At 40.3% G+C, this 14,882-nt stretch overlaps 2 protein-coding genes across 2 annotated transcripts in view; one reads left to right on the plus strand and one right to left on the minus strand.

Annotated features, from left to right (window-relative positions):
- LOC123959262 overlaps nt 1-6,285 on the minus strand; it is a 20,868-nt gene extending 14,583 nt beyond the window's left edge. Inside the window, exon 1 of the mRNA XM_046033214.1 lies at nt 6,277-6,285. Within this exon, the coding sequence (XP_045889170.1) occupies nt 6,277-6,285 (9 nt within the window). The remainder of the gene's footprint in view (nt 1-6,276) is intronic.
- Nucleotides 1,394-14,458, plus strand: LOC123959263 (potassium voltage-gated channel subfamily G member 4-like). Its single transcript, XM_046033215.1, has 3 exons — nt 1,394-1,515; nt 6,226-7,068; nt 13,616-14,458. The coding sequence occupies exons 2-3, from the start codon at nt 6,310-6,312 to the stop codon at nt 14,456-14,458; spliced, it is 1,602 nt and encodes a 533-aa protein (XP_045889171.1). The 5' UTR covers nt 1,394-1,515; nt 6,226-6,309.
- The last annotated feature ends 424 nt before the right edge of the window (nt 14,459-14,882 follow it).

Genomic DNA, 14,882 nt, shown 5'->3' on the forward strand with positions numbered 1-14,882 from the left:
CAGCTGCAGGGACAGGACGACTGGTTGCAATCGAGGGAAAGATGAATGCGGCCAAGTACAGGGATATCCTGGACGAAAACCTTTTCCAGAGTGCTCTGGACCTAAGACTGGGCCGACGGTTTACCTTCCAACAAGACAATGAGCCTAAGCGCACCGCTAAAATAACGAAGGAGTGGCTTCACAACAACTCCGTGGCTGTTCTTGAATGGCCCAGCCAGAGCCCTGACTTAAACCCAATTGAGCATCTCTGGAGAGACCTGAAAATGGCTGTCCACCAACATTTACCATCCAACCTGACAGAACTGGAGAGGATCTGCAAGGAGGAATGGCAGAGGATACCCAAATCCAGATGTGAAAAACTTGTTGCATCTTTCCCAAAACGACTCATGGCTGTATTAGATCAAAAGGGTGCTTCTACTAAATACTGAGCAAAGGGTCTGAATACTTATGACCATGTGATATTTCAGTTTTTCTTTTTTAATAAATTTGCAAAAATTTCTACATTTCTGTTTTTTTTCTGTCAAGATGGGGTGCTGAGTGTACATTACTGAGAAATAAAATGAACTTTTTTGATTTTTGGAAAATGGCTGCAATGAAACAAAGAGTGAAAAATTTAAAGGGGTCTGAATACTTTCCGTACCCACTGTATGTAGGCCTATATAAATATCTGTAAATATTGTTTTATTTTATTCAAATGTTACAATATTTTAATGCCCATTTAATTATCCATTAAGTTATGTGTGTGAAGCATGAAGGAACTACAACCCTGTGTTGTATAATAACAAATTATACTACCTTGTGCCTTGTAAAGCTGTCAAACAAATCTAGGGCAGTAGGCCTACAATATTCTCTGAGATGTAGAAATACTCAACTAAAGTACCAGTATCTTGGATTTGTGTAGTACTTGAGTAAATGTACTTACATTCCATCACTGACTGACGAAAATATCTACTTTGATCACAGAGTTGATTTGCCTTAACGCCGTTTTTTACAGTGTAGAAGATGAGAGAGATATGGGAGGGGTGGAGGGTGGAAAGAGGAGGAGGAGGAGGAGGAGGAGGAGGATGGTCCTGCTGTCAAACACAGATGAGAATACAGCAGCAGCAGGTTTCAGGAGGGCACCGCCGTTAGATAATCGCATTTATTCTCCCCTCGGACGCGGCGGGGACCAATGGAAGCGCAGCGACGAGCCCAGCACGGAGAAGAAATCATTTTTATTTAATTCCCTCCAACTCCGGAGCCGCCTGGAGAGGCGACGTGTGCAGACCGCTGATGCTGCACAGACACCCGTCCAACCCCGCAAACTTCAGACTGGATCTATAAACTGTATTAATCCTCCGATGCTCTCTGCAGGTCTCTGCCAGCTGCCGGGCGACTTTCAGCGTCGTAATTACACAGCAATTATACAATTATGGATTAATTAGCGAGAGAGCGGCTTCATTATAGCAACAGATGAGAGAATGTTAAATAACAGAGACGTTAAAGAGCTGAGGCAGCCCACCTGCGGCCTTTAAGGTGAGTGAATATATTACTGTTACAGGCTACACAGAAAGCGACGCACATAATATAATATCTTTAATTAGCAAACTGCTGCTCTAATTGTTGTTTCCAGTGAAGTCAAACAGAAAGATTTTACTCCCCTGCAGTGGTGGAAAGTAGCCTACTGTACTTAAGCAAAAAGTTTAGGTACTTGTACTTTACTTGAGTATTTCCATTTTCTGCTTTCTATACTTCTCCTCCACTAACCTACATCTCAGAGGTAACTATTTATTTTTTATTGGACTACATTTGTGTGACAGCTTTATAGCTTGTAGATTTAGATGAATAATACAAATATAATTTAATTATCAGAATCAGAATCACGTTTGTTGCCAGGTACATTTTCACATGAGAAGAATTTGCCTTTTGTATATTGGTGCTTAACAGTACATATAAACATAAAGAGATCCAAAATGTACAAGTATACAAAATAATACAAATTAATGCAACAACAAAAAAAATCGGATATTTGGGGAATGTGCAAAAATTCAAAATATGAGCAATAATGATGTCTTATTATCAGTTAGAGTAAGTAAGTATTGATCCACTAGCAGCCCAGCAGTAAAGTAATTAAAATGAGCTCCTCCTTTATCAGCTTCTGACCATTCAATTAATGAACACATTAATGCATCGATAATTATAATCCAATAATATAATATATCCAATATTCTGACAATCTGCATTGCAAGTACTTTTGCTTTCGGTACAATAATACTTTTGTATGTCTACAGTGTGTTGTAGTACAAGATCTAAGTACTTCTTCCACCGCTGATTTCCTGTCCAACAGAGTCTCATCTACAAATAATTCAGGAGTAACATGATTTCTGTGTTAGATAAAAAGCAGACACAGATTTAACATGAAACATCAAGGACATCTTGATAATATTATTGTTAAACAGTTATTTGTTATATTAGCAGTATATGTTTGGAATAATTTTGAAAGTCTGCATTCATTAGGAAATGTAAAGGTCTGTCAGCAGTTAGACTTGTTATGGAAACATGCATGCTTCTAAGACTTTTTAATATCATACCGCCCCAACAAAAACCCAAACCAAACCAGCCAAGGTCAGTGAGAAAATGTGTTTATTTGTAAATGAATCTGCCCTTTAAGCTCACAGTGTGTGTTTTTATGTTATCATATATATATATTTGCATTAAAAACTTGTTTATTAAGGACGTCAGCTTGAAAAGAAACTATCTGCTGAACTGAAGCTGTAGTCAAAGCAGCTTCTTTAGTTTGGTCGGCTGTTCGATCTCAGATAATTTAACCTCTCACCACAGCCAGTGAGAGTTTTTAAGGTCACACAGCAGTCGTGTGAGAGTCGACAGAGTCACACAAATCGAGGCCTGAATTGGTGTGAAGCCACAGGTGTCCGTACACAGACCCATAGGATGTAATGTGGTCGTATCTATTCATTCTTAAATTATTAGTCAATTAATCAATGAGTCAATCAACAGAAAACGTATGGCTGTAGTTATTAATAGCCCTTCACCACACGCATCAACCTCACTACGCACTTTATAATGCTCCAGTCACACCACACTCACTCTGCCTTACAAAAATAGATCAGCTCTGTCTCGTCAAAGTCCTTATATAGGAAAATCCCGCCGCTCGGCAGCCATCTTGGTAACACCTCCGGGGAGTTATTTCAGAGTAACAAGATCAGGCCCCTCTCTAAATGAAGGAGGAGAGAGCCATAACTGCACTTTCACTGCTCACAGGGACATAAAAACTGCTTGTATAGAATCACCAGTATAATCTGAAAAAGTTCAATGACTTTGCCTCAAAGGAATGTTTAAAAAGCGTTTTCCTCCCCAGGTTGCACTTCTACTACGCAAGTGCACAACACCGACTTTATTTTACGGCTCTATCCACAGCGATGTGACGGCATGAGTTCATCCCACCGGAGCGCTTTAACAAAAGCTAAGCTAACTGACGTTATGGATACAGTTAGCGTATACTGGATACATTTTCTAACATATATTGCAAGTACTACGATTGGCTTTCTTGTGGGAGGGGCGGGACATGTGCATACAACCGCCATCTTTGGCATTACCTCAGACAAAGCTTAGGAGCAAAGCATCTTTAGTTTACTTGTTAAGTTTTGCTCAATTCCTTGATGCCTACTGGATCATGATTATATTATTTGATCCCATAGACGCTCAACATTTGAGCCAAACTAGTGTAAAATTGCTGTTAGACATAACTTCTGACTACACCAAATAGTTTAAAAAAATGTCTGTCCTAAGGCATTTATTAGTTTATTAGCGTTGTATGGTGACTTGTCTTGTAATTTGAATTATTGGCACTTTGTTTTTAGCACCTTGGACAGTGAGAAACGGCATTTTGTTCATTTGTGCAGGCCTACCGTAAAACTTCAGGCTTTTATTTGCTTAAATCACTGAACTCCCCCTGCCTATATTTGGGACAGGCCTTTAATTCCTTTACCATGCCAGTAAATGAATAATGCTTTAGTGCTTATTGTTGCCGAGTGAATTGTAGAGAATCGATCTGATCTAACAATGTGTAGCATTTCCATATTGACACAAGTTTAAACATTTATATTGGTATGCACGATCTCAGCAGCTTAGAACCAAGCTCAAACAGGCGACCCAGCGGGCTTCAAGAGGTTTGATACATCCAAAGAACATCTATCAAAACCAGACCAGGGGTCTAATTGGAACCTGCGTTTATTTATCAAAACGTGTTGCCACACCAGGCCAGTAAAAGGGACAGGCGTCTAATTGGGACTCGGCTTTCAATTTTAAGTTTTACGGTACTTGGTATGTGGATGAATGACAAGAAACAAACTTGAACTCAGGGCTGGTCCCTGGCATGGGCGTCAAAATGTGAGAAAAGAGAAAGTGCTGTAACCTTGCTCTGTGTGGGTCTGTGAGCTGCACTTTATTGGAGAGGCTGAAGTTAACGTGTTAACTGAAGTTAATATGTGTGAATTTGTGGTGAGAGAAGTGTTTTCAGTTAGATTCGGTTTCACATGCATATCTGTCAGATGGTTAGAAGGGGAAAATACCCGCGGAGCAATAACGTAATGCACAGCAGAGTATAGGGCAGGTAGAATTAAAAATAATATGAATGTTCATTAAATGGCGTCTCATAATATTATTATTATATTATTATTTTTAGTTTAATTATAGGAGACTATCTAACACTAAAATGTAGACGCAGAGAGGCTGAGTGGGAAAAAACTTGTCTCCTAGATTGTCCAATAACTCCAATATTCCGATCGCTGCGTTTTGATGGTTTATTGCAGGTAGGCTATACAGGTGATCACTTCCATACAGCAAAATATCCATAATTAACAACTAACAGTGTGAATCGTGGTCAGCAAAAAAACCCATCACCACCTCTCTCTTCCTCCAACTAACTGTGAACGGATGATATCCTAAATGACTGCCAACACCCACACCATGTGACCAAAACCAACCAAAAAAGTGAGTGTTCAAGAACCCATACCTGACTCCTACATTAATACTTGGTATCAGAATCAAATAAAGTCAATATCTTTCTCTCCCTCCTCTTTTGAAGCTGTCCAGGTATCTGACAGGTGTATTTAATAAAATAACCTGGAGGTGTGGTCTTACCATGGTGTAAGCTTACCCTGGAAATGAAACTGGAACCTTAATTAACTCTATAATTAAATATTTATAGCTAGCTATATGTTTCTTTTGTATTCAATACTTGAACTGAGAGCTCCCGAAAGCCACTGTATAAGTTGGACACTGCTGAAGTCACGTACATATAAAATAATTAAATAGCAAACTTATTTTATATTGTGCCTTTTATAGATAAATACAGCTTGAACAAAATAAAAAGGGAAGAAAACATCTAAAGCTCTAAACCTTTTATTTCACTCTTCTGGTAAGGTAAAGGTGTCCATACCCTCTATAACATTTTTTACTCTTTACTTTAGATCTTTGTAATTTTCTTCTCTGTCTTATTTTCTTTATCTTAGGTTGCATTCTGCTCTCAGAGCATATGGTGTCCCCTGGGATACACATCTAGATAACCATCCTGCTTAAACATTTACAGAAATCTACACAAAATCAAGGCTACACAGTAAATACTATTTTTAGGCTCTGTTCCAGTTTGGAGTAATGAGCTTAGCGAATTGGATCGGGATACTATCTGGAATAACATTTTTGTTTCATCAAAAAATTGTATCATCAGAAAATACATTACATTTATTCATTTATCTGGTGAAAATGAATTGCTAGGCACGTCGGTTGCTTCCAGTCTGAAAAGGCCTTAATATGTTTAAATTATGTTCCTTATACAATCATGGACAAAAATATGGGCACCCCCTGCATGTCTGTACATAATGCACTATTTCTCCCAGAAAAGTATCGCAATTCCAAATGCTTTGGTAGTCTCATGTTTATTTGCATTGGAACAACACATAAAAAAGAAAAAAAAGTCTGAGACATTTCACACAGAACTCCAAAAAATGGACTGAACTTATGTTGAGTGTCATCTGCATAGAAATGAAAGTCAATGAATGGCGACCCCTACTGGAAAGCAGTGGACCCAGGACAGAGCCTTGTGGTACTCCTTATGAAATGTTGGTTTGTAACAAGAGACTCTGAACTTAGTGTGTTAACGGAAATATACAGTTTCACTAAGACTTGATGTAGAAAAGACTGACTTGTTTTTTTTTGTCATCACAGCTTCTCTGTGGATCCTCCTCCTAACCTCCTGTCAACTGGATACACAAGTACCTCTTCCATCCCGTCACACACCCTGAAGCCAGCATGCCCATCATCAGTAATACCAATCAGGACTTCAGCACCTACTCCATCAGCAGTGACGACAGCAGCCTTGACCGCTTCTTCACCGAGATCCCTGAGACTGAGACGATCAAGGGCGTTTACTTCCAGCGTGCCCAGCTGCTTCGTGACCCCAAAGCCTCGTACGTGGTCGACCACACCTTGCAGGTTCTCATCAATGTCGGGGGCAACCGCTACACCTTCCCCTGGAGCACCTTGGAGCAGTTCCCCCAGAGTCGTCTGGGACGTCTGCGCTTCTGCACCACCCCCGAGGAGATCGCGCGACTCTGTGACGACTACGATGAGACGTGTCAGGAGTACTTCTTTGACCGAAACCCGACAGCCTTCAGGGTCATCCTCAATTTCCTGGCTGCAGGCAAATTGCGTCTGCTTCGGGAACTGTGTGCTGTCTCGCTGCACGATGAACTTGACTACTGGGGCGTGGACCCGGGCCATATGGAGCGTTGTTGCCGTCGCCGCATGATCACCCGTGTAGAGGAGGTGACTGAGCGAGAGCGCAAGGAAGAGGAGTGGAGGCAGAAAAGGGTGATGCTGAAGAAAAGCAACACACAGGCTGAAAAGGGCCACAGCAGACTGACCTGGATTCTGCGAGAAGTGGTGGAAAACCCTCAGTCAGGGTTGGCCGGGAAGATGTTCGCCTGCCTGTCTGTGGTCATGGTGCTGATCACTGTCATCAGCCTGTGCATCAGCACCATGCCAGACCTCCGAGATGAAGGCGACAGGGTGCGTATGAAGCCAATGAAAAGCTGACAGCAACTTATCATCCTGTTAAACCTGTTATTTACACATTTGCTTCATGTTTTCCAGGAAAGTTTCCTGTATCAGTGCCTTGTTCTGTTCCTCAGAGGTTCAAATCAGCACAAGAGGCATCAAGTGACACTAATGTTTAAGTAAATTAACCAAAAGTTGTGTCACAAACGGCTGAGTAACGAGGCAGAAAATGCAGTGTTTTTTTTTTGCAGTGGCCCTAAATGTAAGACACTAGATAGCTGATTATGATAATGATGTTTGAAATATTTATTGAAGCACTGACAGATATCCCAGGCTTACAGGTAGTTGTGGCAGGCAGGACTCCCAAACACAGATCAAAAAGGTGGCTACATAAATCCAGACAGGGTTCAGTAATCCAACATGGAAACAATTCCACAGACAAGAAACGGTGACGATACGACAAATGATGACGACACCACAACAGGTAGCGGGAACCCGGACAATACATACAGACAAGCACAAGCAGGAAGGGGAACAAAACAGGTGGGACACATTAGATGTAATCAGTATGACAGGAAACAAAGCACGCTACAAATGACAGATGATTACCACACTAAACAGTGTTCCCCACAGAATTACAGACATCGTGAGCGGCGGCCCGGGTGGCTCCCTTTATGTTTCTGCTCTGATTGACTTTCTCCATCAGCAGTACGTTTTATAAAGTAGCCAAAAAGACACACACAGGTCGTCTTCTTGATTTTCCACCTGGGATTACTTTTCAGCAGCAGATGTGTGTGCATGTGGAGGAGGCTTGTTGACGAGGTAGCCTATCAGGACGATCGAAACTAAAAACAACGTGGTAGCTAACGAATGACTCTGCAGTGGTGTGTTCACTGTCGCTTTACCTGGCTCGTAAAATATTCACCATGTCGGCATCTTGTAAAATAAAAACGCTTTCTGTGTTTCTCTGCAAAGTGCTAAAATGGGTGGCCAAATATACCTGGGCGGCCCGCTCAAGTAAAGTAGAACAGCAAACAGGACAAACACACAGAAACAAAGACCAAAGAGACCAAAACTGTGAAAACGTTGATCTGTACTTCTGTGTTAATTATACTTTCTCAAGAAACTTATGATCGAAACTTTAAGCTGCACCAATCAGTATTGATGCTGTATATTATTAACAATGGATAAGTTGACTGTATTGTTAAATTGGTGTATTGTTAAATAAGAAGAGGGCTCAAAAAGAGGAGGCAATTAAAAGAGCACCAGCCAAACCTCAGTGAAAAACAACGTAGAAAACACGATGGAAATATGGTGTTTAATTGTTTATTGTATCAATTTGAGGGACGTTATATTGCTCCTTATTTATTTTACACAGACCTCATGTTTAAATCTTTCCATTGCATTGCATCATTGCGTTTTGTTTAATTGATTCACCAAACTATTCCACCTGAAAACTGTGATATTTTGATAAAATTTTCCTTCTTAAGTTTAATGTGCGGATTGAAAATGCGCATATAAACGGGTGGATGGAAACCACATACACTTGGGAACTAGCTGGTGAAGAAAATATTTTTCTCAGGTGCTGGTGGAGACAAAAAGCTGTTGTTCCCCTGCAGTAATCTCATGTATGAATAGTATGAAAGAAGCTATAGTCGTCAGGGTTGGCTGAGTGCGTGTGCGGTGGTGCAGGTTCTTAGGACCCAAACGCAGGACAAAGGCAGGATCAGATTCGAATGCAGGTTTTATTACTCCAAAGCACACACACACACACAAACACACACACACACACACACACAAGCACCCACACTGGCAGGGCCATTAACAGACAGAACACAGACATATAAAACCAGACGGAATAAACCAGAACAATGAACAGAGGCAGACAGATCACAACCAGATATACAAAAACACAGGCAGAGGCAACAAACTAAGACCGGGCTAAAACTATCATATAAGATTAACCTACACAGAAAAGAACACAGGGAGACTGCACTCAAGATGTCAGTGACAAAACAAACAGAAACTGGACTGAAAACCGAACGGTTAAAGCAGACTATAAAACTGAATAACACAGGTAACCTCCACAACAAGACACAGAACTGACAAGGAAGCCTGACTTCATACTACGGCTAAAACACAGCACTAAGAACTAAGACAAGATGAAAAATAAGCAAAACAAGGCTGAACAGTGGAAACACAAGGCATGGAACAAAACCCCTAAAACAAGACAGGAAAACCCAACAACCATGAGACACGCTGAAACAATAATCAGAACTCAACACAGACAGACTCAGACCAGGATTACGGGACAGACTAACATCACACAACCAAACAGGGAGAGGTAAATAATCAAAGCAAGCAGGATTGCGACAATAATCCCATAATAATGATTCGGTATAAACATAAAAAGTTTACAAACAAGAGAAAGATGTTCAAAAATAATTTAGTAATCAGTAGAAAATCAAAAGCAATAAAAAAGTGACTCAATTATTGTAATTTAACAGTTTGCCTTGATAGCGATAATGATGTACCGTATATTGTAGGTTTTACAGCCTTTTCAAGGAAGAACAGTAAATAATCACAGCCATGAATTAAATGAACTCTCGCCTGTATAACATAGAATTAATAAATAATTATAAATAGATAAATATTATTCAAAATAGCTGAATTGATTGGAGACTGTCAATCACAGTGAAAAGACAGGGTTGATTTCAAAATAAAGTCAAAGCCAGGGTTATTGTAAACCAGCATGGGGTGAGGAATTGTTAACAAGATTGATTTGCCAATGTGAGTGTTAAATCATAGATTTCTGCAGGGATTCTTCAGGAGACGGGCTGTGGAATCGATTGTATAACTAATTGTCAGTGTGAAGAGTCTCAACTGGGCGATGTGTTTGTGTTTCTAAGCTGGAGATTTCTCCTTGATGTGCGGTCGATCGCTCTAATCAAGACAAGGGAAAAATCAAAGCATGGACGCGTTCAGCTTAGAAACTGAAGCGCACAAAACAATCTTTCATATGTTAATATATGTAATTTATGAGATTTGAGACTGAACAAACATCTGGAGCTGTGTTTCTAAGTTTGGCTCTGAGGCAAAAGCAGAGCCAAGATTCCTTTTAATTTCTGGAAAGGGGTTTTGTTTGCAGTTTTGGCTTTCTGGCAGACGTGTAAAGTTAAATGTAGGCCAGCTTTTATTTTGCTTGACAGGCAAATAAGGCTGATAAAAATTAGATAAAGCTGAAAGTTGGCTTGTCAAAGAAAGCAAGTGTACAAAGGGACTAAAATTTGTGGTAAGTGACTTTCAGACAGAAGAAGACAAAAGCAGTTTTGCCAGCTGAAATAACTTCTGTCACTATCAGACTGTGGCTAGCTAGTTAATTAACAACATCCCTTGAGTTGGCATTAATGGCTCTTGTCTTAAATATGCATTTAATGTGACATAATTCTAATTCCACGCTGCTTAAGAAAAAATTAAGGAAAAAGCACGTTATTCTTGTATTTCAAGATAGCTAGTTAGCCCAATATTACACAGCATTATCAGAAATAAATGTAAAAACCAAATTATTATTATGATTAAAGATGTTTACTTTAGATACAGAAAGAGTTACTTGGACAAACAACAAAAATAATAGATTTATGCTTTATTTTTAAACAATCTCTTTTAAACAAAGGGGATTTGAGGATGATGTGGATCATGGATCATGTCCTGTAAACGTCCCCAAATCCAGACATTGGCTAAAGCTCTGATATAGGGTTTAGCATTTTTGGTTGTAAAGTAACCAACAAATTATTTCTTTTGCTAATGATTAAGCTAACTCTTTGCCTTAGAAGAAACGCTAGGTTACTACTACAGGTGTGTTTGTATGTTGGAACAGAAAAAGCTATGTTTAATCCGTTCGTTACACTTTCACTCTTGTATTTTTTTGGAGTGCTAAAAACCCTTGACCCTTGAGGCTAGGGGTGACCAGAGGAGAACAGGAGAAATTTGGGACAGGGGAGTTTGGGGTAAGGCTGGGCGATAGGGCCAAAAATGTAATCACGATAACAAATCTCATTCAGTATCAATAATTATCAGGATAATTGTCAAATCATTATTTCGTTCAAGTTTAAAGGCAGATTTTTGCTCCCGAGTGAAAGTTTGAAGAAACCAGATGGTTAATTGTGGTTCTGGTCAGAATAAACACTTGATGGCAAACAGTGGATCACTTCACAAATCGGAGGCAAAACAATTATGATAAAATCTGTTTTCAGCAAATATGCATAAGTAAAATTAAATAAAGTCTTTTTTCAGTCCCTTTTCCTCAACAAAATAAATATGATAATAGAAAAAATATTGAATTAACAATACAAATTTATTGAAAATTTGTTATATTGTTATAATATTGTTATATTGCGATAATTATCATTATTGTTTTATTGCCCAGTGTTAGTTGTTGGGGGTGGGCGTGGCCCTCAGTACATTACATTCAGTGTCAACAACATCAAAACTCAACGCTAAAATTAATTATTTTTGTTCATCAAGTCAACTGTCTGTCATTAGGAAAAAACAGAACGACTGTGTTGTGTAAATCATGATCTGTTACATACAATTTATTTAATTAATTTCATCAGCGCTGTCACATCTTTCTGTGCAACACATGTCAGATCTCTCCATCTCTGTTGCTGCCTGCAGCTCCCCTGTCCTCCGTGACCGTAACTTTCATCTACACTAGAAAACAGAAAGAGGAAAAGAGCATGCATGTTACTTTAGCGCTATAACAACACTGAACACAATGTCCAGATACCCTGCAGTCCCTGCTGTAGATGGAGAGCTGAACATTGCCCATCTGTGGGAAACATTAAATACCCATAACCATGTAAAGTATCAGCAAGCCAACTAACCAGAGTATTGTGTTAATGTGTACTGTGTGTTATGTGCTTATTATGTTCCAGAATAGAAATAGTAAATTGTTGAAATTATGTAGTAAGTTAACTCCTTCACAAACAATTAATTATTTTTCCTCTGGTAACACAACATGCACACTTCTAGATTAAGTATTGATTTTAATACTGAGTTGAGTGTGTAAGTTTTAGTGGCATCTAGTGGTGAGGGTTGCGAATTGCAACAAACGTCTCACTGTGCATTCACGTGCTCCTCTGGACAGAATAAGAACGTTATTATAAATGTATTAATTCTAATGGCAATTGTAAATTCAGCAGAAAAAAAACCTAACTTTGTACTTTTTCTCCATGAGGTTGTGCATTACATCAATTTAATTTCCAAATCCAACAACAAAAAGGCTGAAAACTTTCAACACATCTTATAATATCTGTATATAATATAGACTACACAGTAGTTTTGTAGTCTAGACCGCCCAAACCGAGACCAAGACAAGACCAAGACTAGAGTTTATCGAGACCGAGACAAGACCGAGACTTTTAGGGGCTGGGACCAAGTTGAGACTGAATGTGGAACGAGATCATAGATCTGAAAGATCCACATTCCCATTAAAACACCCACATACAAACACTAAGAGCTGAAATCAACGTAAGCATCTTTATTCAACACTCCTTTTGCATGCGGCCCATCGCAGGGAGGGGGGACGGTCGTTACGGTAACAACACATTTTTAATTAGGTATTGGTTGCATTTGAAGCAATACGTTGTGCATCCAATCAAAGTTAAGACGTTAACAAATAAATCAGACAATGCAAAAGCAATTTATTGATATTCCCAAAGTTATGGTTTTGAAAGAATATTATAGCGTTTCTAAATAGCCGGCTACTTGAAATAGACCCGCAAGGAACCGCAACATGCACACAGCTGTCGGCAGCTAAACTCTACACCGGTGAATGAAAGGCGAGAGTGAGAGAGCGAGAGAGAGAGAGAGACAGAGAGAAAACAGCCCTAGTTTTATATTATTATTAAAATAAAAACATGAAAAATTCACAATACAAAATCATATCATGATAAATAATAAATATAAAAATATATATATATAGCTTTATTCTAACCTTAAGGTCTCACGTCCAATGTAAAATAACCCTGATGACAATATCAAGAAGTATGTTCTCAGAGGACAGTGAGGAAGTATTCGGATACTTCACTGGAGTAAAAGCTTGGTTGTTGTGTCCAACAGGTAACAGTTATTAACAAACATGACAATTATTGAAATCATTCAAAGGAAAAGCAGCAAATCTTTAACATTTAGTTGGAACCATGTTGTGTTTTTACATGAAAAATTACTTCAAATCAAATTCAAGATAGTTGCCATTAAATTGGTTAATTATTACTGATAATCAATAATTGATTATTAATTATTATCAATACATTTTATTTTCATATGTTTTGTATAACTAAAGCTGTCGGATAAATATAGTGAAGTAAGTAAGAACAATATTTACCTCTGAGATGTGGAAGTCGAAAGTACCTCAAATTTGTACTAAAGTACAGTACTTGACTGAATTTACCACCACTGCTCCTGCAGGAGACGTTACACTCTCACAGGCTGCTAACCATCGTGACGGTTGTGAAATTGGTGCAGTGACCCTTTAAAGGTCGTGTCTCTGTGTCTGCAGGGCGAGTGCTCCCAGAAGTGCCGCAGCATGTTTGTGGTGGAGTCCATCTGCGTGGCGTGGTTCACCTTGGAGTTTGTGCTGCGATTTGTCAACGCTCAGAGCAAGCTGGCCTTCGCTCGCGGCCCCCTCAACATCATCGACGTCATCGCCATCCTGCCGTACTACGTGTCCCTGGTCGTCGATGTGAGAGATGAGTCACAGGAGGATGTCATCATGGGCGCCGGCAGAGGCTATCTGGACAAACTGAGCCTGATCCTGCGCTTGCTGCGGGCCCTGCGGATCCTGTACGTGATGCGGCTGGCTCGCCACTCTCTGGGCCTGCAGACGTTGGGGCTCACCATGCAGCGCAGCATCAGGGAGTTCGGCCTGCTGCTGCTGTTTGTCTGCGTGGCCGTGACCCTGTTCTCACCTCTGGTCCATCTAGCAGAGAGTGAACTGGCGCCATTTGCCGCCACGCACCACCAGCACAGCTTCACCAGCATCCCGGCCTCCTACTGGTGGGCCATCATCTCGATGACCACGGTGGGCTACGGCGACATGGTGCCGCGCAGCATCCCCGGACAGATAGTCGCACTGACCAGCATCCTGAGCGGCATCCTCATCATGGCGTTCCCCGCCACGTCCATCTTCCACACCTTCTCCCGCTCCTACCAGGAGCTCAAGCTGGAGTATGAGCGGCTGTGGAAGGAGGAGAGAGGCGAGGAAATAGCCGCGGAGTCGGAGGAGAGTTGGTCCAAAGTCGATTTGTCACCAGATGAGCTCACGTCTGTGTCCAAGGAACACAATGACGGGCGGATGTCCAGCAGGAATCATCCATCCACACTTCCATCTACAGCTTTCTGACGGACCAGGAAGAGCGCAGGCAGACACTTTCATCCACTCAGTACATGTTAAAAATGGTGACAACACACTCTCTCCTATATAAGCACATTTAGACTCTAAAGGACTGTTATATTGTGTTACACTTTATTTATATTTTGTGTTCTGGATTCATGCTTTAATAGCTTTCAACAAACTCTATCTAGCACTTATGAGGTTAAACTAAGCTTTTTTTTCATTACGTGCATCACGACATAATAAACCTTTAATGACAATAGGGGAGAGCGGGGTGATTTGAGCCTGCGGGGAAGTTGAGCCAGCCCTTGTTTCTCTGCAGCCATAGACAAAATTGGTCATCCAATTTACTGACCCTGTGAGGCCCGTGGAATAAGTGATCACATTTTATGTTCAAGGAGTCATGATTCTTGTGTCTGAACAATTACAGACA

The sequence above is a fragment of the Micropterus dolomieu genome, linkage group LG20 (assembly GCF_021292245.1).
Source record: "Micropterus dolomieu isolate WLL.071019.BEF.003 ecotype Adirondacks linkage group LG20, ASM2129224v1, whole genome shotgun sequence".
In the NCBI taxonomy this organism is placed as follows: domain Eukaryota; kingdom Metazoa; phylum Chordata; class Actinopteri; order Centrarchiformes; family Centrarchidae; genus Micropterus; species Micropterus dolomieu.